Consider the following 25,811-nt stretch of genomic DNA (forward strand, 5'->3'; position numbering starts at 1 on the left):
ATCAAACTGTCATCTCCATCTCAACATTTTTCTCTGTTCAGGATGAAGCCGAGAAATCCTTCAACAGTTGAAAACGAAAGTTTATTTAAAAGAAGAAAAAAAAGTCTTTGTTCCATTTTGAGAACGGCAAACATCTTTCCCAGAATCCAGCCCTGAAATAAGACACAAGTGTGTCGACACAGAAAGGACGCCAGGCTGATAATTAACACATGCTACGGAAATATGTTGCAATGTCAGCAACTATTTGCATGAGATAAGAGGGAGGTCGGCAAGGTGTACGAGTTTAAACGGTGCTGGATCTTTGTTATGTCTCTGATGGAGGAGTGTTTCAGAACAAAGATGTAAAAGCGATGCAATGGCAACATGAGGAGAATGTAGCGAGATAGAAGGGGAATTTGCCTGGAAAATACTTCTGCGGTGAGAAATGAGGCATTGATGGAACTGATGAAAAGGTCCACACCTTAGTTAAACAACACGCTCTTTCATGTGTCCAGGCAACACAAAAATACTTTGATGATTTGTCAAAATATGTCACGTTGAATGTCAAAGACTTCAATGCCTTATTATTGCGGAGGTTAGCTGTGTTTTTATGAAATGTAAACAGTAAAGCATCCATCAAAATCAGTCAAATTAGTTTTCTAAAATGTTGTGTTAGTTACCAGGTTATTCATTCAAGCAGCTCATGACGCTGTTGTTATTTTTTAGCTTCTATCCAATTAAATTCTGACTACCACAGAAAGAAAAAAGCTAAACTCTTTCAGTATAACAAGATGAAACTCAGGATTATGACAAGTTATGATCAGGATGACCTGTTAAAAAGCCAAGTGCTGCACTCACAATCAAACAAATCTGAAAACCGATGCTTCCTGATCACGCTTTAAAGATTGGCCTCTTTCCTTTAAAATCTTGCATAAAGCGTGATTTATTCATACATAAACAGAACAATGAACTTTTATGTAAACAATGAACTGTTCCCAGATTTTAAGCATCAGTGACATTTCTTTGCATTATGAGGATGTTAAATGTCAGAAACACTGTGGTGATAAAGGTCAAGCTGTTTCAGACGTATGTGTGAGCGTTAAACTAGGCTCCTCAGCCACAGTTCATTTTAGTCCTTAAAGTTGACTGATTCTAGTGCTTATGACAAAGTCTCAAATCATGACAATGATGTTTTTGTAGTAACTCTCCACTGTTCCTTTTTTTCCCTTCTGCTTTGAGGGTTAATTAGTTTCTGTTAAGGATGATGTATTAAAGACTCTGAAGAGACTGTTTGATGGGATTTTTTAAGAAGAGCCTCAGTAGATTGATCTCAGTCTGACAAGTTCACCAACAGGAATGGTCTATATGTTTATTCATACCCCTCAATACAGCTCCTAAGGTCATCTATAACGGTTACAGTTGGGTTGTAAAAATGTTTTTTAGCATAAGCCGTGATTCATTTCTAATCCTAACCAAGTTATGTTATTTTGCTAAAGCCAACCATGAAGTGACAACAGTTATGTTTACAAATAACAAAGGCAACCAACAAAATGACGTCTATGCCGGTGACAGTCGTTGGTAAAAAGAATGCATTTTAGCTGCAACCAGGATCGCTTTCTAACCCTACCGGAAGTGAGAAAAGCGTTTTAGTGAAGTGTTGCTGTGTCGTTAACTGCACGTAACCCAGAAGTGAAACAACAATTGTCGTATCGTGCAATCAAACTCATGTCCGAGGTTGAATGTGCTATATGTAATTAAGCCTACGTCACCCATCTGCAAACCCTCCTTCCTCACTCACTTTGTGACTTGTTAAAGGAAACATTTGAAAATGACGTTTCCTCTAATGTGGAAACGTTCATATGAGTTGTATATGAGTGAGGATGAAATGTCCAACGAGTCTGATATGCGCAATACCTCCTATGACCTGTAGAGGGATAGTTCAAGAACCCTTCTACGGGTCGTGTCTAATGGTAAGAATTTGATTGGAGGAGTTGTAGCCTCCCCTCTATTCCAATTATTTTGAAAGTCTTGAGAGTTTCATCCAGACATGATCAGAGGTCCGTTGCACAAAGCAGGTTTAGTGAAAACTCTGAGTTTATTAACCCTGAAATGAGGGAAACTCTGAGTTTTCCGTTTTACAAAGGGAGGTAACTCAAACCAGAGAAAGAGGGGTAACTCTAGCCTGTTTCAGAAACCAGTTACCGTAGTAACAGGCTATGAACCTAATCTGGTCGGGAACAGGTTTTTCTCAGTAAACCTCGAGTTTCTCTCCGTCTCCGCCCTCTTTCAGCCACACGCGCTATTTGATTTCCTCCTTCATTCAGTCAGCAGACCAGTTTTGGCGTAGCCTAGTTCTTTTAGAAGTTCTGGAAGTCCATTGGGCACAGTAGGAGGCGACTTTTTTCACGAACATGGCATGTCCTTTTGAAAACGATGCCGTGGATGAAGGTGCAGCATTACTGTGCAGAGAATGAAATATTCGTCGGGAGATGGTTATCATGTTTTTAGCATTATCTTTTTGAGCGGCACCATCAGAATCTGTTGGCACAAAAGAAAAAAAAGACATAAAAGACAAATAAATATTTGTATGAATAGGCTTAAAAATATATATCTATAGGCCTATTACAAAGCACTTGTGTCTTGGGGGACGCTCCAGGGATCCCCTCAGCCACTGGCCTTCCACAACCCAATATTCTGGTTTAGAGCCAGCTCCTGTGCCTCCGTTAGAGGTGGCGGTGCTGAGTAGAAGTCTGTGTTAGTTTGAATAGGCTTAATTATTTAACAGAACATGATATAGATTAGAAGACATTCATGTGTGTGAAAACATGTCGGAATAAAACAACTGCACAGTCAAATAGCCACTTAATATTGACTTTACAGTGTAAAACATGAACAAAATGAGGTTCCTCCATGCCGAGGTCTTACCCGTTTGAACAATGTTTTTATATTTCATCTTAAACTGCTGCCAAGTGCGCTTCTCCCCTGCGGGATTGCACCTAAATGAAATAAATGAATAGGCCACAATAATATTATTGGGATTGCAAAGGACTACATTTAAACTTACGCACTCTTACCCCCCCCCCCCCCCCCCCCCCACACACACACACACACACACACACACACACACACACGCCGTGTCCCTCTCTTCTGTAGCTGCAGCGGTGTCGCACTTCTTTCTAAAAACTTGTTGAAACTCGCCGTATGAGCGCATTCAGATTTCCTATTCGAGGTTGGTGAAAAACGTAGCCATCTTCTTCCCCGTTGCCATGGTGACTCGTCGAATCTGGGCTCCATTGATGCTGGCTTTTTATCGCAAAGTGAAACTACTCAGAGTTGACTAAACTAACTCAAATCAGCGTTTGTGGATCTGAAAAAGCAGAGTTTTCTGTCTCAAACGGACCCCAGCTGTGCTCCAACACCAGCCTCCAGACTCAACTACATCCTGTCCTGAGGCTAAACTAATATACAGATATCCTCTTCCAAATGATCTTTACTCACTAAAATGTTCCCATTGCTGCAAATAGTTGTCCGCAACGGAGGTCTGAAAACGTCTAAACTAATAAGCGGGAGTAAAAGTTTGCAGTGTTGTGAAGCAAACTTTTAAGTTCTTATTAAGTTAGATAAAGAGCAAAGATCTGGAAGCAATCATCTGCTTTTTAGTCATCTCCATAAGATGGTCTCAGTGGTTACATAACTACAGAACATAGAGCAGAATGATATGTAAGGGGCTCTTCTCCTCATGTCATGACAGAACTAATTTAGCTTGAATGATCAAACCCATTCAGTCGAACACAATGACAACAACCGCAAAGAACGGAGAGTTTATTGTTTTCCCTGACTGCGTTTGTAATCTCGTGCTCTCATTTTTGGACAATGAAGCCCTTTGAATGAAAAACACAAAGATACTTTTCCTCCAACTGTACATCCTCTAAACCATGTCAAGAGGACAGAACTAAGAAAAACCCTGAATAAGAATGACATTTGCATTCTTCTGTGTTAGTTTCACATAACTTGTTTGAATGCCAATAACTCTGATTCATTTTTAGCCAAGGTGACCTGGTTCACTGCCGATGGCGCTGCAGAGTCCAGACCTAATGCAAACCAGCTGCACTAAACCTGAGACATCGAAGACACAAAAGCTCGTTGATCCTGCACCTCGATGAAAGCATGAGAAGATTAAAGGGGTATCAAATTCAGGTGCAAAATAAGGATAACCCGCATGAAAAGAAAAAGCTAAAACGTGTGATATTTGAATGGGAATGCCACTGAGACTCCATCATTTTGTGTTAAAACTATAATATCAGTTAAATATCAGGTGCGGAGAACATGTTTGGTTGTTTTTTTATACCAGAGGCCTATTTTTTCCACAAAAAGAAAAGAAAAACCTACATTCTCATACATAAACATCTTTTTTTTAAAAAGTATTTTGTCAAGATGCGCAACAATGAAATCGTGCCATGTCCAGCCCTGCCCATTTCTCCTTTTCTCCTTGCCTAAGGCACTTATACACCCTGTGTTTTATGTAAACGCTGAGCTAAAATAGACTTTATTGTACAATAGTTTCCTCTTGATTTGTTGACGACCGGTTTACTGTCACAGCTCCGGTAAATGGGTGGAGGCGGAGCTTCAGTACAGTAAGGATGACCGACAGGAGAAGCGGCCAATCAGAGGAGGCCCTAAAGCTTTTAACGGTGTCGGAGGTTGCGGCTCCCAGTTTGAGCCACCTGTAGCAGCGCAGAGGAGACGGAGCGTCTGTACCGTTATTATCCACCGTTTCACACGGAGGTTCAACGCTGGCTGGCCCTCCTCAGAATCTCTCAGACCTGAAACATGTTCCTCACTCATCTGCCTGTCGTGTTTCTCTTCGCTGCTGTCGCCAAAGGTGAGTTAAGTTTATTTCCACATAGAAAACTTATCGCCGACATGTCCAATGACATTTTTGCATTACTAAAACGCAGTTAGCACAGCTTTAATCACCACGTGCAGTTGTAAATCTGACAATATAAGGCAGAAAATATTCTACTGATGTAAAAGTCCTGCATTCAGAATGTTATGTAACTAATAATTGATAAATCTGTTACAAAAACAGAAAATGCGTCATTGTAATCGGTAATATTAGTATTTAATGTAATGTAATCTGAAACCCTTTCAACAAACTAATCTGTCAAAACATACTTTTAACAAGATTTACATTGAACTTTAGGTCCTGATAATACAAAATAAAAACCTTATTTTTGAAAAAAAGAAAATCTGACATATTTTGACAAGCTTTTTGTCTCTAGTTATATTTATTATGACAGTGTTGTCAGTATATTTTGGGATGATTATTTTTTTTTACAAAATTACGAAAATTACGGTGGGTGATTCATGATGATATTTCACTTTTAAAAAATCCAATAAAATGCAGAATTAACAGGCATTTAACACAACTTTGCTTTGTGTTTACTACAGAATAAATGTGAGACGTCAGGGACACAATGATAGAATCACAGACTTGATATACTATGATATAGTACCAGAAAATAAAAATAAAATACCGTAAAAAGTTGCATTACATTAACAAATACATGTTTTATTAAGAAAACAGACGCGTTATTAATGATATTCGGTATATTTTTAAAGGATTCAGCCCATTTCTGGGTGTGTTTTATTCCATTCACAGCAGTTTTTGAAGAAAAAGTCATTTCTGTTGCTTTTTTCACTCATAGGGGTTTTCCTTAAACAGTCTTGAAACTGACTCACCCCTCCCTCAGTGTGACTGAGGGTGGACAGACGCCAGCAAAGGAGCTTCGCTCAAACAACAGCCGGCTGGCTGCCCGAAACACTGCGCACTCCTCTTAAAGTTTACTCTGTGCCCTCTTGACAATGTACAGAAGCTGCTTGGGGAATTTTGAGTGACTCTCCAGTGTGTGTTCTGTCACTAAGCTTAACTGCTGTTAAATCCGTTGGTCACCCTTTTTTATTAGCTTGAGCCGTTCTGAAGCGCGTCTCTGTGTTTCAAGCCTCCTCACATGAAGACAGTCAGTCATGTGCTGGAAGCCTGCGGCTGTGTGCCTGCCTTCCTGTCATGTGTTTGCTTGTATAGAAAGCGTTAAACAGCGAAGCCAGGGAGTTGATAGGAGCTTCAAGTCTGAAGCGTGTGTCCGAAGAAACAGTAAATGTGTCCAGATGAAGACCACCTGAGGGTCGTGCTGCTCCTCATCTGAGTCAGGGGCCACGCTTTGTAGGGCCCGCTATAAGAACTATTCCATATAGAGGAGCAGAGCATGTGTCTACCTCTCACACCACAAACTCAGTCATGACTCCTCCACATGTGTCATGTTTAGCTGGACAGTCATAATGGGGTCATAACCAGGGAGGGGGGGGGGTTAACAGCTGATCACAGGACTCTGAAAGTGACATCATTTACAGTGAAAAGGTAAAACAGGTCTTGGTGATGTGCATGTAAGCAGACACATTAGAGCGCTGATTTGTTTTAATGATTTTTCAGAAGACACACAGTCGTGTTTCAGTGCGTCACAAAGTTCCCGCTCTCGTTGCTTTTGTGTATTGTTAATTTGTTTCGCTGCCCCTTTAGCTTCCTAGAATCTGACCAACTTCCTCATTTGGCTGGCACCTGCTGGCACGTATTTACATTCACTTTTCATGCACACTTGCTGTCGTTTCTTCTCTTCCTGCTCCCGCTCTGTCGCTGTGTGCCTGCTGTATTCTGTTGGATTAGAAGTGCTCCAGGCCAGTAAATCTCATTCTGTAATTGGAAAGCATGTGCTGGCGGAGCTTTAATTGGATATGATATGTGCAGAGGCCCTGCAAGCGGGCTCTTGCTCCAGGGAGCCATCTGTTACCTCGGAGTTACAGTTTTGCTCACATACAAAGAGCTCATTTCTGTCTGCCTCCTCCAGTCAAGGACGCTGCTTAGACTGGAGCCTGTCGGACAAGCAAGGATCAGCTGGAACATATATATGTATGTAAAAAAATGAGATATTAGATCTGCCGTGCTGCTTGTACTCCACTTTTGTCTTCTTGAGCTGGTCTGCACATGTGTCACACGTCACTTAGAGGAAGAAGCACAATTCAGGCCAGGGTGCAGTTTATGACAGTCCAGATGGATCAGAGTGACGAGCAGCTTTATTTAGGCTCAGCCTCGCAGCCTCATGATACAGGCTTTTATTCTCGTATCAGTAGAATTGACATCCTCAGGGACTCCTGGACCACAGAAAGTCCTTTGATAGACGAAGGTTACAAGTTTCGGTTGAATTAGTTTGGAAGAAAATTTAACATGAAAAAAAAAAGACCCATTAAAACTTTCAACGGCTCAAGGAGAGATTTTTAGTTAAATTTTCCAAAACAGATAGTTAACACGATTCACGGCTGAGCTGAAGGTCGAACAGGACCCAAACGCAGGACTGAGGACGTGAGGACAGGTGATGAAAAAGAACAAAGGCTTTATTGAAAGCCAAGCTAAAAGCGCTGCCAAGACGAGAATAAGACTGCAAACTAAGCTCAGACAGAGCAAAGCAAAACAAAGGGACTGCCCTGAAAACCAATGAGGAAATCACAAGTGTGAAAGTGACAAATACAAACAGCATCCAGTGATCTGGCGCTGACCAAAGGAAATCTGGAGGATATGTACTGAGTGAGGTGAGAAGAAACAAGTATCAGGTGTAGCAGTCATGAACTGAAGAGCAGGAGTGAGGGAGGAAGGGAAAGAGTGTACACATGGGGGCAAACAGGAAGCAGGGCAAACCAAGAACTCAAAAGACAAAGTCAAACACTATAAGTGTGTCAGAAAGAGGGCCATTTGCCCCAGTTTCCTCCTGCCAAATCTAAGGCATTATATGGTAAATATGTTGTCACCTTCTTCTTTAAGATACAAAATGAGCCAAAAAGACAAATAATCAACATGTTAGCACGCAGTGCACCACCTTTACAGACATTTCATAATATCTGAATGCATCTTTAGCTTTACATATTATTTCCCTCTTTGCAAAGAGCTTAAACATTGTTTAATTCTCACCTCTCAATAGAAGATTACTTGTTTAATCCACAGCCTGAGATTCTCCATATGGCTAATTATTTATATTCACTTTAACTGTCACTCTTGCTCCACCTCTGAAATAAATGTGGTACTGTGCTTTTTCGCTGTTGCAGAAATGTAAAAGAGAAAGTGTAAAAGTATTAAATCCCTAAAATTCTGCCTGATCTTCTGTCTTAAGTTGGTTCACAGCAAAACTTTTCAGTTTCACTGGCTAAAAAAACGACTTGTTTCTTGATTTAATGTGAAGATGCCGACATCCGCGATGATGTAAAGTTTAACATTTCACTGCACCCGCCTCAGCATCCACGTTCAACATCTCGCCTCACACCACCAGCATTGTTTTAGCCGCAAACTCTTATGAGTGTGTTGGATGGAGGCTTTATTCTGTACTCTTTTCTGAGGCATTTCTAATTTCTAACCCTGGATTGGGACCCGTTTTGAAGATGTTTACTGGTGAGAATGGGCTGCATAGTTTAAAAAATCTGATTAATTTCCTATTAATTAACCTAATGCAGTCTCGTGTTATAATTTAGAAAAAAACAGTAGCTCATGAGTGTAATGGTGCAACTTAAATCATAAGCCTTAAAAATCAGAGAAAAAACAAAAACACGTGCATATTTTTGTGGGCAAGGTGTCTTTTAGATTGTTACATCCTGATCCACAGATTAAGAACTGTATGATGGTATGAATATAAAGCTTATTCTCATTATTAGTCCACTTTATTGCCAGATTTATGCATAAAATAATGAATAGATTTAAATAAAATCCCAAAAAACGACCTCCCATAAAATGCTGGGTGTAAAACCACATTTAATCAATATGTCTTCACACAGTAGCATCTGTGTGTGGTCTTTGAACTTGTCACACTTCTTCATGATTTTGCTGATTTAATCACCAGTTTGTCACAAATCTGAAACTAATGAAGTCCGATGAACAGCCCTGATAATTCAATAAGTTAAAATGTCTTAGTTTCAGAGAGGAATTGTGGTGTTTTTGAGTCTTGTTAAAGAATAACTGAACATAAAACAATGAAATGTAAGCTTCAGCTTCAGATATTTCGAAGCATCCCCTCATCCGGTGTGTGTGTTCTGACCAGGACTCTCAGCTGGATGTTGATAGAAATAAAGGCTCCCTCTCTGTCCTTGTGAAGACGCTCCTGCTGACCTGGCGTCAGCTGAGTTGCTTTGATGTGCCGCTGTTCAATCTGCGTCTGGCTCAGCTCTGAGGTGACCTGTGTGAATCTGTTGGGCTTTGAAACACAGGAATGAGCACCTCTAAATACCAGGAGGTCATAAATCAGTTTGTGAGAAATGCTCAGTCTCATTAGCGGACGGAGGGACCCGAAGTGTGCGCAGCCCTAGCTGTGAGTCGTCGTCCAGCGTGTCTTTGATCAGCTGGTTTCAGTGTTGTGCTGCATCTCTGAAACATGGAGGCCACACACACACATCTGAGGAGGTCAGTCCTCCTCGTGGCTCCTCTGTCCTTAATGAAATCCTGCTTTTTGGCCTCAGGCCCCTCCTGACTGTTGGGTCACAGCCTTTCAGTTCACGTCCTGCTCTGTGTGCAGGATTTAATCTGGTCCCTCTCCCATGCAGTACAGCCGGACGTGATAGGGAACTATCTCAGGAATGCACTGCTGAACAATATGTTGGACATGTTTGATGGCAACACTGAGAAATAAGGAGATTCTTTATCTTGGGCTCTCTGGACTGTTGGGGAATGCATCTGAGTGTCAGAAGTTATCAAAATTGAGCAGGATTTATTCTGTAGGTGTGGCAGTGTACGCAGGAAGTTGATGGAGTCTGGATCAGATCATAAGTAGGTGCTTCACAGGAGTGCTACTGTGCAGCATGAAATAAATCCTCTGTGCATCGCAGAGCTGAAGCACAAGCCTGGCGCTGTGTCCATTTCTGCGACTGTCAGTGATTTAAAGTGAGGCCGAGCTTTGACAGCTGGAGGCAGATGTCTCTGGTAACAGACACATCCCTTTACTGCACTTGTTTTATTTCTGCGTTGTATTGAGGCAGATAGGCAGCTTTCAGTGACAGTTTCTAAGTCCTCCTCAGTGGAGTTGAAGCAAAGCCGGACCTTCTTACCCACATCCTCCTGAGTGGGCGTTCACAGTTCGACCTTAGACCCACTTGTCAACCTGCCTGGCCCAGTCATCTCTTTTGTGTCTGTAGGAGATTATCCGTCTGTAGGTTAAATCCTTAAAGCCAAGGCTCTCAGTTAGACGAGCAGCGCAGAGTGTGCTCCTAATTACTCCGCAGATACACAAGCTATCTGTCTCTATGCTTTTCATAGTTTGCATCCTTTTTTAGTCCCATGGGTAACTTCACTATGATACGGGACGTGCACAAGCAGCTCTGTCATAGTCAAAAAACAAATGTCAGGCTTGAGTGGCTAAGCTGTAGTTTAAGAAATGAAGTGGGAGAGCTGTATTGTTTAGCCATCTTCCTGACTGTGAACGCTCATGTTCGCTGTTCTCATGAATTCTTTTGTTAATGTGAATAGAGAAGCAGCTGATGACAGTGGAAAGTGACCCACGCTGTTTATTTGTGTTCATGTGAGCATAAACACTGTTATCTCTGCCATCCTGATGTCTGTCACTTCCCCTCATCTCCATATATGCACTCTAAACTTTTATGATTTGACAATCATGTTCTGTTATTCTTATCTGGACTATTTATGATGAAGTATCAGGAAACTTTGTATAATATCACAATGACTGGATCTCAGCTACAAGGTCAACCAAGAACAGCAGAGAAAAGGAAGCTCAGAGCAGCGCTTCTGCATGCAATGGAAATAAAACTTAGGTTTTATTATATCTGTAAACTGTAAACAATACTGGGCTGATACCAGCATTGAAACTAGATGCGTCACAGATATAGAGGACTCTTTATCCTCGGAACAATGGCCTCTCTTCCTCTCTGTTACGCTGTTCAGATGATGGTCTTAGATTTAGTAATATTTATTTCAAATAAAAATAATAAGAGCTGCACAATGTACTGAAAATGTTTCATCGAGATATCAAGACACACGATATCAGTATCAAAAAAGACTCCTTTTACAGCAGCAAAAGGCAGGATGTGCGCTTTTTTCATGGCAGACTTTTCGATGTGAGGCCTGCATTCCTGTTAGGTTCAGTTTTGTAACCTCTACAGCTAGTCCTCACACGCCTTCATTGAAACACCTGAAATAAACACCCCATACCGAAGTGTTTGTTTCCATATCACATGCCATACAGTAAGCCAATATTGAATAATGATAACGCATTTCACATGTTTTCCTCATATTGCACAGCCTGACTTCTTATGTCATTATGCATACAAAAAGGCATAAAGACTCCCAACCTCGTTTGGCTTGGCAGCTGAGTGCATCTGCTGTAGTGAACCTACAAAGCTTCCAAAAATGTACCAAAAACTTGCATTAAACCCATGTTTTCTTATCGTGTTGTGTCACTCATGCTTTACAGAAGTGAAATTATGACAAGGTTGGTCATTTAAAACAGTGAAAAAGCAAAGAAAAAGCCACTAAAGTTAAATATATTGCTATCACATCAAACCCAGCTGCTCACATTCTCCCTCATTTTGACATGAAAACCAGTTGATGTGACTGTATGAACATCTTTTGAATGTTCCAGCTCCAAGGAATTGCAGGAAGGTGTCATTTCCAGTTCCCTCATACGGGATGATCCAGTGCTTCCTTTGCTCTAGTAATCATATACTTTCAGGTCATTATAGTAGCATATAGTAAATAATGCAGTAATGACAATTTGAGCCTTTAAAGGGACAATAAAGTGAATCCTTTAGAGAGAGATGATCCGAGATGAACCGTTTTAGGAAAGTGAAGCATATTTGAGTTGAACACGTACTGATTTACATGCCAAACAGACTGCATGTTGTTTTTCCAAGAGTCTGAGAGAAGAAATGTCATGAAAGCAAAACTTCAAGGCTGATGAGTGCATGAAAAACTTGTCACCAGTTGGTGTCTCGCTACATAACTCATCAGCACTTGCAAGGCTACAAAACAGCCAGACTTAGAAAACTGAATACTTAGATGAGATTTTAATCAAACTTAGAAAAACACTAAAACATCCTGATTCAACCACTGGAAACTGATTGATCCTATTATTTAGGATGTTTGAAAAACTTTTGTGTCTGATTCTTTAATAGCTGATGCTGATAGCTGATTTAATACTGATGCTTGGTCCTTAATTTGTTTTCAGCTTCCAGGTTTCCCTTTTATCATCACTTCCCTGCAGACGGGGCTGCTCGACAGCTGCATATTGCCAGTTTCACTCTGACAGTCAGTGACTTAAGACAGAAGATCAGACAGAATTTTAGGGATTTAATGCTTTTACACTTTCTCTTTTACATTTGTGTGACAGCACAAAATCACAGCACCACATTTATTTCAGAGGTGGAGGAGCAAGAGTGACAGTTAAAGTGAAAATAAATAATTAGCCATATGGAGAATCTCAGGCTGTGGATACTTTATGGTGACAGGAAAACATAATTATATGATGCTGGCTTTTCAACAACAGAGGATCAGGACAGTGACCCAATTCCCAAGCGTGAGACTCATATTTGAGTCCAACAATAAAGCTGCTGTTTTTCACTTCCTTATTACCTGTCTTTGACTTTCTTCAGTCGACTACTGTTCAGTTTAGTTATACAAAAGTATATGGCTAAGATTAAAAAAATATTGTGGTTAAGCATTTGAATATACGGTGAATTACATTTTATTGGTAGAGGTTTTGCTGATATTTTCAACATTGCTTTAGTGAGACAGAACACGAATGTTCAAGAAACCCCACAAGTCCAAAAGTGACGTGACTAAGTGAGAATGGGCTGCATGTTGAACATTATACGGTTTATATGAATTTCTTATGCCTGAATAGTCTTATAAATAAAGAAATAGTCTTATCTGCTTGCAGGTAAGAAAGTATCTTCCATGTCAATGCGTCCTTAGCATGTTTGTGCAGAACTAAACAGTCTTTTGAGGAGATGCATTTCATCTGAATCAGGTGTGTTGAAGCAGGGAAACACCTAAAACCTGCAGGGCAGCAGCCCTCGAGGACCGGATGTGGGTATCCCTGTTCTATATTATGGGAACCAAAATACAGATTGGAAAGAAAATTCTAACTACTCATGACTACTATCTCTATTATTTACCATGCCCTCAGTTTTCTTTAAGTAAAAGTCTTTATTATGATTAGTTTTTCTGCAGCGTCAGTCAAAACTGGTTTTACCACACACACACGGGGCAGATCAGATTACAGGGCTCATAAGTCCACAAAACTAATTTTTTAAGATGTAAAGCCCTTCCACTGCCATCACTGCACACACAGATGTAACTACTGTCACACCTGAATAGTCTGGCCCTGAGCTGCTGTGGTGGAAAAAGGAAACAGCCACATGACTAATCTACAGGATGGAGTGCAAACTGAAACCAGCTGCTTAGGAATGTAAAAAATGCTAAAATGTGAATATTTTTTATGCTGATAGAACACAAAGCTGTGGCATTTTATTGAGCCAAAGTTGTGCATGCATGAAGCACACAATGGAATACTTAACCTTCAAATCTGGCATTCATGGAAACACACAGGTCCTTGCAAATGAAACGCAGAGAGAATGTAATGGACTAATCAAAGCAGGGTCAGCGAGATCTGATCTAAGAGGTTTTTCATTAATCTCAATGCCTGGTTATCCAGTAAGATTAGTCTGATGTATTTAGATGTTAATCTAGAGGAGGTTGTCTCAAACTGATACGTGTGTGTTTTATGGAAACAATCCCACGCTGGGTGGCTTCATATAGAAATACCGAACAATGCCGCTTCTTTGCTGCTCCTTGATTGCTAAATCTCTTATTCCACTCCCTACTCCGTTATTTTTTAAGGTGGGTACAGGTGTGTGTGTTTGTACATTAAGTACATCATGTCCATAAAATTGTGTTGTCACAGGGTGTGTGAGGAGCCTTCTGTTTTTCATCTCTGAAGGAGTATTGGTTTCTAAGTGATAACGATGTTATGTCATTCAGGGCCTTTACACAATGAATATAATCAGATCAAACTCAGGATCTGATATTAATCTTGATTTTTTTCCCCACTTCCTTGGAGAAAACCTTGTGTAAGGCATCAAGCTCTCTGTTCCCTGTCAGACTTAAAAAATGCAGTTACTTAGTGCATGCGGCTGAGAAGCTGATGTAAACGGCTAAGCTATTATCAAAGACCTCCTGCTGCTTGCAGCACTCCTCAGGCTGTCCTGTGGCCTCCTCTGTTCTCCCATAAACACAAATAAAAAGTGAGCTAAATGGGAACAGGCGTCGCAGCAGCAAACTGAACAAACACAAGGCTGCCCTGTCCTGTTAGCGGGTGAAGTTGGTAGCACTCGTTACTCACATTTCCCATGTTGTAAACAGCCGTCTTTTACTGCAGTTCTTATCATCTGACTCGCAGCTTCTGTCAACTTTTCTGCACACGATCCACCAACAGCTTTGCTGTCCTCTGTGATTACAGCTGAAGCTGTTGTCAGAGCTGTTTCAGACACATTACAATGTATGTTTAGCATTTTCACATGACTAAACGGAGATACAGTGTATATCTAATTCAGCTTTAATCGCAGATTAATCAAATGAGACTTTTGCTTAAAAATATGTTTAAAGGGGAACTCCGGTATTTTTAAACCTAGACCTTATTTCTGGCATGAAATACATCTACTCATCGAGAAAAGTTTGGCAAAAGTCGGCGTCCATCAGAAGCTATTTAGATAACTCGCAATTGGCGTATATCCACATCACGGTGTGAACGATGCAGCCTCTAAATAAGGCATTATCTGTCTTTATTTCACCAATACTTTAAGAAGAATGAATGAACGAATGTGTGCTATAGCTCTGTTAGCTCATAGCTGCTGTTATGTGGCTACTTCCAGCTATAGGAGAGCTAACGGAGGGATTTCTACACAGGCACTCTACTGGGACCAGGTTTAAAATACCGGAGTTCCCCTTTAATGACACACTCATTTATAGTTTTAGAGCTGCAGTGAAAATACAAGAAAACAGTCAAATCTGCAGTACATGGCATACTTTACACCTTAGATAGACACCTGAGATATGATAGAGACTATTCATTTGAATGTTGAACGCTGACCTAATATTCAGACCATTTGAAGCTAATATAATGATATAGAAATATTGGCTAATTAGTGTTATGTTGCCTTGCTGATGCATCCTGAACTGTAACATTGGTGTAAAACTACTGTAATATCTGCTTCTGTATTATTGTAACATCTATTACCAATGGATCAGATGACTATTTAACTTACTTGTGAATAACTAATGGACGACTTTAGCTTCAAAAGGCATTATTCCGTCTTTTGGTTTGTTGTTTTGGATTACACACTACAACTTTAATGTTTTGCTTAAGTGTCTCCACTGTCATGGTAATATCTTTGGCAGTATCAGGCAGCTATTTTCACAGATAAACTCAAATAATTTGATTATAGGCAACGCACCAAAGACCAGACAAAAGCCATTTTGCACATGCATTCAATCCTTTCTCTACTAGTGACTTGCATTAAGATATTTCTAACGTCACAACAGTTTAACAAGTTTCTGTCCAGAGGAAAGACGGCATTGAGCTGATTAGCTTTTGTCCTTCTGTTTCAATTGCAGGAATGACAACAGCGGAGTCGAGTACACTTAACGTAACAACTGGTGGAGATGCGCCAGGTGCAACTCCTACACCTTTGTCCATGACAGCAAGCTCAAATACCAACAGCAACCACACAGCAAGTAACGTAACTGACTCTCCCGCAATGCCACCGTTTAATGGAACGACCTCCTCTGCAAGCCGTCCCACAGCTAGTGAGACTGTCGATACAACCACTCCAACTGATCACACAACCACTAATGCATCATTCACAGTCACAAAACACACAGCTTCAAGTACAGGGATCAAACCCACAAACACTGACATGACTTCAAGTGCACAAATCACACCAACAAGAGGTGACAGACTTACAAGTGCAAGGATCACACCAACAAGAGGCGACAGACTTACAAGTGCAAGGATCACACCCACAAGAGGAGACAGAACAACAAGTGACCTAATCATACCAACAAGCAATGACACAACTTCAGATGGACTGAAAACTACAAGCATATCAGTTGCAGCTACAAGCAACAATGCTGCTACAAGCACGCAGATCACATCTACAAGTAACAACATGACTACAAGTGCAATGACTGGGCCAACAAACAATGACACAACTTCAAAAGCACCAATCACACCTACAGGTGAGAGTGTTGCTACTAGTGAGAGTGTAGCTACAAGCAACGATGCTGCTACAAGCAACGATGCTGCTACAAGCACGCAGATCACATCTACAAGTAACAACATGACTACAAGTGCAATGACTGGGCCAACAAACAATGACACAACTTCAAATGCACCGATCATACCCACAAGTGAGAGTGTAGCTACAAGCAACAATGCTGCTACAAGCACACCGATCACATCTACAAGTAACAACATGACTACAAGTATAATGGCTACAAACAATGACACAACTTCAAAAGCACCAATCACACCTACAGGTGAGAGTCTTGCTACTAGTGAGAGTGTAGCTACAAGCAACAGTGCTGCTACAAGCACGCAGATCACATCTACAAGTAACAACATGACTACAAGTACAATGGCTACAAACAATGACACAACTTCAAAAGCACCAATCACACCCACAAGTGAGAGTGTTGCTACTAGTGAGAGTGTAGCTACAAGCAACGATGCTGCTACAAGCAACAATGCTGCTACAAGCACACCGATCACATCTACAAGTAACAACATGACTACAAGTACAATGGCTACAAACAATGACACAACTTCAAATGCACCAATCACACCCACAGGTGAGAGTGTTGCTACTAGTGAGAGTGTAGCTACAAGCAACAATGCTGCTACAAGCACGCAGATCACATCTACAAGTAACAACATGACTACAAGTGCAATGACTGGGCCAACAAACAATGACACAACTTCAAATGCACCGATCATACCCACAAGTGAGAGTGTAGCTACAAGCAACAATGCTGCTACAAGCACACCGATCACATCTACAAGTAACAACATGACTACAAGTACAATGGCTACAAACAATGACACAACTTCAAATGCACCGATCAGACCCACAAGTGAGAGTGTTGCTACTAGTGAGAGTGTAGCTACAAGCAACAATACTGCTACAAGCACACCGATCACATCTACAAGTAACAACGTGACTACAAGTGCAATGACTGGGCCAACAAACAATGACACAACTTCAAATGCACCGATCATACCCACAAGTGAGAGTGTAGCTACAAGCAACAATGCTGCTACAAGCACACCGATCACATCTACAAGTAACAACATGACTACAAGTACAATGGCTACAAACAATGACACAACTTCAAATGCACCGATCAGACCCACAAGTGAGAGTGTAGCTACAAGCAACAATGCTGCTACAAGCACACCGATCACATCTACAAGTAACAATATGACTACAAGCACACCAGTCACACCCACTAGTGACAGCGCAACACAAATCCCGACCACCAGTGTTGACATGACGACAAGTGCACGGAGCAGTACAACTACAGTCACTCCTACCCCAAATACCAATACTACCATCATGCTAACTACAGACACAAGCAACACAACAGCCACTACACAGCCAGGCAGCAGCGCCACAACTCCAGCAGTCACGCAAAGCAGCAACCTCACAACTACAAGTTCAGTGCCCGCTGAAAGCTCCACCACTGAATTAACTACAGCTTCACTAACAACCCATACTAACAGCTCTCCTGAGCCTGGATCCACACCTTCTTCATCTACCTCCATCTCTACCTCTGGCTCTCTCCCTCCAAGCACCACCCCAGGCAGTAACACCACACCCCCCACTGGAAATACCACCACCATAAGTCCTGCTACAGCAACGTCAGGAGGTAACACTAACCGCATGCTAAATGCTTATGTGGCCTCTTAGAATTAACATACTCTAACATGCAGGTGGAAGTGAGTTCAGTGACTGTGTTTTCATGACATTCCCTTGATGAGATATTTTACCAATAATTAGACATTTTTATATTGTGTTTAATGGCAACACTTTTTGCAGCTTCACATAGGAACATGCTGTGAACATGGTGTTACAACTTGTAGACATTGGCTTTACTATATGTTTACATGTTGTTGGGCTGATTGTGTCTTTTTTGTTACAATTTAGAGACTGGCCTCACAACAGAATCCACAGAAACTCCTTCAACAACAGCTTCACACACTACCACAACCAATCCGACCTCCAACCCCTCCATTGCCACCACCAGTGGTAGTGCTACGATTATGGTCACGACCCTGCAGCCAACAGAGAGCACCCCCGACAGCTCCACCACAGCAGCCCCGCCCAGCCCCAGCCCAGTCATAGGTTTGTACTTTTCTGTCTGTGTCTTTGCCTCAAGAAAGGTTTCATTTTAGATTTATGGTATTATCATGCTATCTATAGAAATCTTTAGAAAACATTTTGCTGCCAGACTAATTGGCCTTGAATTGCACTCAAAGTAGAAGTGAAGAAACAGTAAAATTGTACAACACTGCCAATCTGCAATCAGTGTTTTTATTTGATCAGCTTAGCTCAAATCCTAGAATTGTCACGTGTGTATTATCAGCACAATAGTGCTATTTCCTTCTTTTGGTTATTGTGATACTGGCTTATGTATTTTCTTATGCCCAAATTGAATACAACAGAATGTTCCATCGATCATCCCAGTCAGAAAAACGTGTCCCTGATAAGCTGCTGCCTTGTGAAAAATGTGGAGCTTTCAGCAACATCTTTGTTTCCAATGTTTAAAGTGAAATTTTTGCTGAACAGAAATGGTTAGTGAGGCACATTTCCATTAATTTGTTTGTGATTTATAAGACTGTATCTTTGGCCACATGTGGAAGAAAAATGGGGAGAGACCTTCAGTGAATTAGTTTTGTGTTTACATTAAAGGTGTAACGGATCAAAAAGCTCACGGATCGGATCATTTTTAAAAAAAAAGACAAGACAAAGAAACATAAGTTTGTTCTTTTTGTTTATTAACACTTTTAAATTATTAAATTAAAATATATAAAATCATCTTGATGTGCACAAGGCATAATATCTTCTTTTTAACATAATTAATGAAAAACAACTTAAAGTGCAACATAAAAAGGCAGATTTCCTTCCTTTAACCGAATTTGGCCTCGTGTCTGCACCTATAAACACACCCATAGCGTTTCTGATGCTTTAACTCGGTCGGATTGTGCAACAAGGGGCTGCATAATTGCTGCGGTGATATCACTCCTGTCAGGTGATGTTGCTTCAAATACGTGGCCATGCTTCATGTGTTTCCTGTCATTTGACTCTCTTGTGCCACAGTGCCGACACACCGTCACGGTTTTATCCACTAACCTCTTTTCCCCATACAGGGGACTTAAATGACGCGGGGCGTTCAAGCTCCTCCGTTCCTCCGCTCGCCATGACCCCGCTCTGAGTGGACTGAACATGCACACAAGTTAAATCACGTGCGTGTCGAACCGCAGACTTTGATCCGAACGGATCACGGATCAATGATTATCTGTTGCACCACTAGTTTACATTATACTGATCAGCCATAACATTAAAACCCAGACAAGTAAACTGCTCATATGTGACAATGCAACATTCTGTGGGTTCATTAGGACGTTACTTTCCAACTTCTTAAACATTTTAGCTGAATGGTCAACTTATGACAACAGCAGCCTCCCCCAACAGAACAGCAGTGGGCCCTACAAAAACTTCTTAGAATGGGCTCCAAGAACAAGACAAGGAGTTTGAGGTGTTCATCCCACCTCCAAACTCCAGATATACCAACCTGATGGAGTCTGATAGCAGTTCCAGTCCACCCCGACTCAAAGATTTTTACTTCTTCAAAAAACAGTTTAAGCGAGTGGAAATTCATTCTTTTGTTTTTAAATGCACCATTTAAAAGTCTCATAAAACAAACGTTTTCAACAAACGTCTCATACTTTGACAAACGTTTGCTGTATGTTGAACAGAGCGAGGATGATGGAATATTGGACTCAAACGCATCGTGTGACCAGAAACTCAACTGGAAATGGAGGACATTTTATCCACATTTTTCCTGATTTAAAGAGTAATGGCAGTTTTGTCTTCTGTCCTTCATTAGTGTGTCCGGCCTTCCCGTGTCCTCCGAGGAGTGTCTGTCTTAACGGCACTTGTCAGTGTCTCACCGGTAGCTACCTGCTGAACGGACTTTGTGCACCTGGTGAGAACACAACACATGTCCTACATGACTATAGATGTTATAGGTGTGGTGGTGTTGAGATTATTCCCTTATATTCTCTTCCTCTTCTCTTCACTCAGCCCAAGTGTTCCCAGGCCGACTCCATGTCACCTCCTTGACATTTGAAGTTGAGATGGCCAACAGGTCCTCAGAAGTTTTTAAGAGAACAGCAGCCGATATCGCAGCAGCAGTAAGTTGGGAGGTTATGTTGAGCAGCTCTTCTAGTTGCTCCTTTCTTGCTCATTAAATCGTGTTTATTCTGTTTCATAGTTGAGAGATGCCCTTAAAAACGAGCAGGGGTATATACGGACTGATGTGGTGGAGCTTCAGTGAGTATTTATTTCTTGATGCTGCTGCACAAGGACGCTGTGCCTCATATTATGAATATGTCTCAGTTCTGTTGGTGCTTTCCTATAATCCTTCAGAGCTGGAAGCGTGCTTGCAACAGTGAATAACATCTTTGAAAACACCAACTCCACTGAAGAGGCTGTCGAAAAGATAATTAAAGATGCTATATCCATCTCTACGGGTTTTCTGAGTAATACTACATTTACAAGTAAGAATTGACTGCAGACTACAGAGAGAGAAACGCATAAAAGCTCAATTACTTCAAGTAGTTAATTTTTCTCTTATATTTGTTTGGACTCACTCTTTCTCAGAAACAGATCTGTGTGAACAGGAGCCTCAACCTTGTGATGTCTCAACTTCAAGGTGCTCAAAAGTAAAAGGTCAGCCAGTTTGCACCTGTAATGAAGGCTACATCTCCAATGTCTACTCAGACAACAGCTGCAGAGGTAACATTTCTATCGTCTCATTTATGTTTACATTTTTAAGCCTTTTCAACATTCTCCTTCCATGTCGTTATAAATGATTAAAGTCTCGTGTATAGTCTGTAAGAGCGGACGACCTGCAGCGTCTTAAAATAGGCTGACGTGACTTTTTCTCCAGCGGATCTACAGGCAAGAGAACTGTAACAAAACCTTCTTATCCCCACTGAAATGCTTGTGTGTGGGAATGAGGAGAGAAACAACAGGGAGTGAGACTCACAGACAAGGTCAAGAGCTGTAGCCTTTTTTCCTCTCTGAACCCTGACCCTATCTTCATTTATCTCTCTAATCTATTTCTTTTTAACTGGGGTGTTACCCTGGAAACATGTAGAGGAATCAGTGCTTTGCCTCTGTGTGCAGGGTTGTGACCAAGGAGATCAGCCGCAGGAAAAACTGTTAAAGAATAAGCTTAAAACAAATGCTGCCTGCAGTTCCTTTCCCAGAAAAAAACACAGTGTACTGTGATGTGCTTGTTTGCAATAGTCATCGTTTGCTGGATGTGCAGCCGAGCGTGGAGTCTAAAACTGTAGCTTGTTATGTTCTCATTTCTTTGTACCAAACCTTGTCTTGCTGTCTTTCTTTTTATAGCCTGTCCAAGTGGACAGAAAGCAGTTGAAAATTCATGCCAACCGTGAGTACACTCAGTTTTAACTTTGTGGCTGGTGTAGGGTGTGTCTGTTTGTGTGGTGCATGTTAGTATGAAGTTAACGGCTCCCCCATGTGGATTCAGTGTTAAAATCCACTAAAATGTTGTTTGAAATGTGGCTAAGACTGTTTTTTCTTTCAGATGTCCATTTGGATACGCCGGCTTCAACTGCAACGACAGTAAGTGACTTCACTGTTTCAGTGGGAAGGTGAGGCTGCAGCACCAGATGTGCTGATACACAGAACTCTTCATATGTTTGACTGTGTCTCACAGGCGCCCTGCTGGCAGTGGTGGTCATCTCCTGCGTCCTTGGAGGAATTCTACTCATCCTGGTCCTGGCTTTGCTCATTTACTGTTGCTGGTGAGAATATCAAACATCACTTATCTACCCTTTACTTTTCCTGTTCTTGCTGCTTTTTTTCTTAATTTACATACTTACTTATATACTGTGCTGCAGATAATCAAATAATCTCAATGCATTTTTATCTGTTGCACCCATGAAAAAGGCTGCTCTTATATCTACCTCACAATAAAGTGTCATTTAAAGGCTTCACAATGACAACTGAAAATGTTTCTGCATTCACATTTATACTATATATTACCCATATATCTATAAATCCCTCCCAGATTTTAGATGCCTTTCCTCTTGCAATGCTAAACATGATATTCTTGCCCCCAGTGTACAGCTGTGCCTTTCAATATTATTCTTACAATACAAAGTAAGGAGGCAATATTTACATGACTAAAACATTCAACAGAAAAGACTTTTTAATGTCTACAGTTAAAATAAAACACAAAACCACAGCATACAACACAAAAAGCCAAGCTTCACACATTAAACATACAGTACTTAATCTTGAATAATAAATACACAATCTTTACACAATACTACAATTATTCAATCATTTTGACACATTAACATATTTGTTCTTGTCCCTAATTCCAAATAATCCCTGAATACATTTTGATGATATATTTTTTCTGATCGTACTGATGTTAGTTATCTTAAAAGGTTGCATTTTAATAATAATATTTATAATTATTATTTTAATTGAATATTATTATATAATAATATTTTAATCATTTTAATTTTAATACATATTTTATGTGTCAATTGTACAGCCTCAAATCTAAAATAGTCGGGATGCTGTGTAAGATAATTATCATAAAGCCACATTTAACTCACAGTAGAACATAGGAAACATGTCTTATGTTGAAAGTGAGACATTAGACTATTTTGAGAAATTTGTGAACCCGCCTGAAATTTGATGGCAGGAACATTTCTCCAAAACTAAAGGCTGGAACAGCTGGAGGAACATGTTGCGGCTAATTAGGTTAATTTGCAACCGGTCAGTAACCCGATTGGTTATAAAAGGACGTTAGAGAGGCAGAGTCTCTCAGAAGTAAAGATGGGCAGAGGTTCAGCAATCTGCAAAAAAAAAAACAGTTTGAGCAAATTTAGAAGAATGTTCCTTAAATGTGAAATTATGAAGAATATTCCATAAACTCCTGCATATGTAATCAAAACACTCTGAAGCCATCTCTGTGTGAGGTGGACACAGCCAAAATAAACAATGTATGCCCTTTATCTGGCTCTCTGGCAGCACTGCATTAGAACAGCCGTGATTCTGTCATGGAAATCACTGCATGGGCTCAGGAACGCTTCCAGAAAGCGTTGTCTGTGAGCACAGTTCACTGTGCCGTCCACATATGCAGGTTAAAGCTCCATCGTGCAAAGAAGAAGCCACATGTACACATAATCCAGAAATGCTGCAGCCTCCTCTGGGCCAAAATGGACTGAGGTAAAGTGGATCAATGTTCTGCGGTCAGATGGATTCTTTTTGGAAATCATAGATGTTGTTTCCCTTTTAAATAAAGAGTTCAAAAGTCTGCATCTCTGATGGTATGGGGGCACATTAGTGCCTATGGAACAGCTGGAAATGCAGCAGCTGTGCTAAAAAAGTATATACAGCTTTTAACATATACTCCCATTCAGATGATGCCTTTTTCAGGGAAGGACTTCTATGTTCCACCAAGATAATGTTAAACCACATCTACATCTATAGCAACAGAAGGACTTTGTGGTATAAAAGTGCTGGTGCTGGACGGGCCTGCCTGCAGTCCAGAACTTTCACCAGGACTGGAGAGCCAGGACTGTTGAGGAGCTGGAGTCCATCAACAGCAATTCTCTACTCAGTTCCCGGATGTTACATTCTCTGTTCTGTGTGTCAGGAGGAGATGCTCAGAGAGGAAGCCCGACAGCAGCCGCAGTCCATACTCATCAGAGGACTCTAACAAGCCCTGGCCTACCGCCATCTCCCCCATCCCGCGCGCCACCACCAACTGGGATGCAGCTCCTTCCATGGAGATGACAGAAGGGGGCAGCACTAACACCCTGGTGGACAAAAAGCGTTACAGCAATGGCTTGGTGAGTTCTCACATTTGTTCCTTGTTTTTGCATTCTTTGTGTTCCTGATCGCACGCTGAATCCGCCTGTAGTTTGTTCAGTGTACTCTCTGCTATAACAGATCAGTGGTATGTGTGTGTTTTGGTAGGTTCTGCTTTTCTGTAAAGAGTGTTTTGACGTACCAGTCAACATGTAACCTCCCTATCACTCCCGAGATTACACGTATAACAAAATGTTCTAATGATCCTGTATCCTACACACGGTGATATGTTTAACCAATCATTCAGAAATACAGTGCTAGCATTAGAGCCCTCCTCTGCTCCCTGCTTTGCCTGACTCACAGTGTGTTGCTTTAGGGGTCTCTGCTGAAGCAGAAAGGATGGAAAAAGGTAAGGCACGGCTTTGCTTTTAGACTCTGATTTGCCCTGATGCCCCCTGTTGACTGTTTATCCAGTGAGAATAACGGTGACGGTGTTTACAAGTGATGAGGAAATGTCTGCTTTAATCTTCATGCTCTTCATTCTCGTCTGATGGTAGTTATGGAGTAATTTTGAGTAATTATCAGTAATTATCAGCCCTAATTGCTGCGTGGGGTTAACTGTGTTTATCCTTTCTGCTTTTTGGGTGTTTGCATGTGAGTGTGCAAAGTTGCAGCTTCTTAAAGACATGTAATAACTGTCTGCTTTTACTGACATTTCAGTCGGGATCATATGATCTCAACCCAGAAGATATGAAGACCTTCAAAGGTAAAAATACATCCCGTTACTCGTATCTCGTCGAAGGCCATGAGAATCCGTACTTCCTGCCAGGAGATGAGAAGAGAAACTGAGGCGGGAAAATTCAGAAAGAAGGATCAAAGAAAAGTCACTGGTTGGAAACTTTTCCTGAGCAGGACCAGGATATTCACCAGCATGAGGAATCACATGCTGACAACTAAACCAAAGAGATTAATCAATCCCAGCAGAAACGTTTGAATATTTTTAAAGCGAGGTTGTGTGCTTCCTGTCTGCTGTTAACAAACACAACCAGTAGATGTCACTGTTGTTCATTAAATTTGGTACTATATATATATATATATTTTTTAAGGTTATGTTTGACTTTTTATATTTTACAGAAATCACTCTGTAGTCTGTTGAAACAGGACTTCTTGCTTTGCTCCTTGCACTAAAGTGTGTGTTAAGTTTACCACCAGTTTTTCCCTGAAATCAAAGGTGAATTGTTTGTGGGCTTTCTGGGGTAACTAGCTGTTTTTAATGGGATGATGATTTCTTACAGAGACAAATCTTGACTGACTAAAGGGGCTGGATCCCTGGTTTGGACTATTGTGAAAGGGATTAATGCTGTAGTACTCTGACTCTGTAATTGTTGCAGCTGCACCTGCAATACGTGCCTGTTTTAGTAGTCTTATCAGACAAATAGGAAACATGATGCAAAACTGATGATAAAGCCTGTCTCTCAAATGTGCCAATTATCACTTGTATTCATTTCTTTTCAAGATGATAAATGAATGTATTTATCCCTGTGTGTTTGGGACAGTGCACAGTTGTATAAGTGGGAAGTTTTTGTCAG

At 40.9% G+C, this 25,811-nt stretch overlaps 1 protein-coding gene across 1 annotated transcript; it reads left to right on the forward strand.

Moving 5' to 3' along the window:
* The first annotated feature begins 4,668 nt into the window (after positions 1 to 4,668).
* LOC140273018 (uncharacterized) lies at positions 4,669 to 25,805 on the forward strand. Its single transcript, XM_072368543.1, has 14 exons — positions 4,669 to 4,861; positions 15,692 to 18,004; positions 18,283 to 18,480; positions 20,246 to 20,344; positions 20,443 to 20,552; positions 20,633 to 20,691; positions 20,788 to 20,918; positions 21,022 to 21,156; positions 21,778 to 21,820; positions 21,977 to 22,014; positions 22,109 to 22,196; positions 24,068 to 24,263; positions 24,599 to 24,631; positions 24,943 to 25,805. Exons 1-14 carry the CDS (start codon positions 4,810 to 4,812, stop codon positions 25,069 to 25,071), a joined length of 3,624 nt encoding a protein of 1,207 aa, XP_072224644.1. The 5' UTR covers positions 4,669 to 4,809; the 3' UTR covers positions 25,072 to 25,805.
* The last annotated feature ends 6 nt before the right edge of the window (positions 25,806 to 25,811 follow it).

The sequence above is a fragment of the Leuresthes tenuis genome, unplaced genomic scaffold (assembly GCF_036924035.1).
Source record: "Leuresthes tenuis unplaced genomic scaffold, fLeuTen1.0.hap1 SCAF_17, whole genome shotgun sequence".
NCBI lineage: Eukaryota > Metazoa > Chordata > Actinopteri > Atheriniformes > Atherinopsidae > Leuresthes > Leuresthes tenuis.